The sequence below is a fragment of the Alligator sinensis genome, unplaced genomic scaffold (genome assembly GCF_000455745.1).
Source record: "Alligator sinensis unplaced genomic scaffold, ASM45574v1 scaffold107_3, whole genome shotgun sequence".
NCBI lineage: Eukaryota > Metazoa > Chordata > Crocodylia > Alligatoridae > Alligator > Alligator sinensis.
Genome location: NW_005842578.1, coordinates 549,632 through 550,014, shown reverse-complemented (window position 1 = coordinate 550,014; position 383 = coordinate 549,632). Strand labels below are relative to the sequence as shown.

The 383-nt window shown below is 62.7% G+C and overlaps 1 protein-coding gene across 1 annotated transcript in view; it reads left to right on the top strand.

Annotated features, from left to right (window-relative positions):
- The window catches only part of LOC102374839 (serine/threonine-protein phosphatase 5-like), an 18,404-nt gene that overhangs the window by 15,493 nt on the left and 2,528 nt on the right, over positions 1-383 (top strand). The window contains exon 9 of the mRNA XM_025214306.1: positions 209-383. Coding sequence (XP_025070091.1) covers positions 209-383 — 175 coding nt within the window. The remainder of the gene's footprint in view (positions 1-208) is intronic.

Below are 383 nucleotides of genomic sequence, written 5' to 3'. Positions count from 1 at the left end.
GGGGGGGCGGAGGCGGCGCGGCCCAGTGGTGAGAGCCCTTGCCAGGGGGCTGGGATGCCTATGTGCTCTGCCGCCCATTCCCTGCAGGACCGCCATCAAATCCTGCCCATGCCTCAGTTTCCCCATCCGTGCCCAGACCATTTCAGCTTGCCCCCCATCCCTGGGCATCGCATGTGTCCCAGGGGGGCATCTTTTTGTTTCTGGGCAGTGCCCAAGTCCCCCGTGTCCCCCCCTCCTCCCCCACAGGGAACCATGAGACAGACAACATGAACCAGATCTACGGCTTCGAGGGTGAGGTCAAGGCCAAGTACACGGCCCAGATGTTCGCCCTCTTCAGCGAGGTCTTTGAGTGGCTGGCGCTGGCTCAGTGCATCCATGGTAAA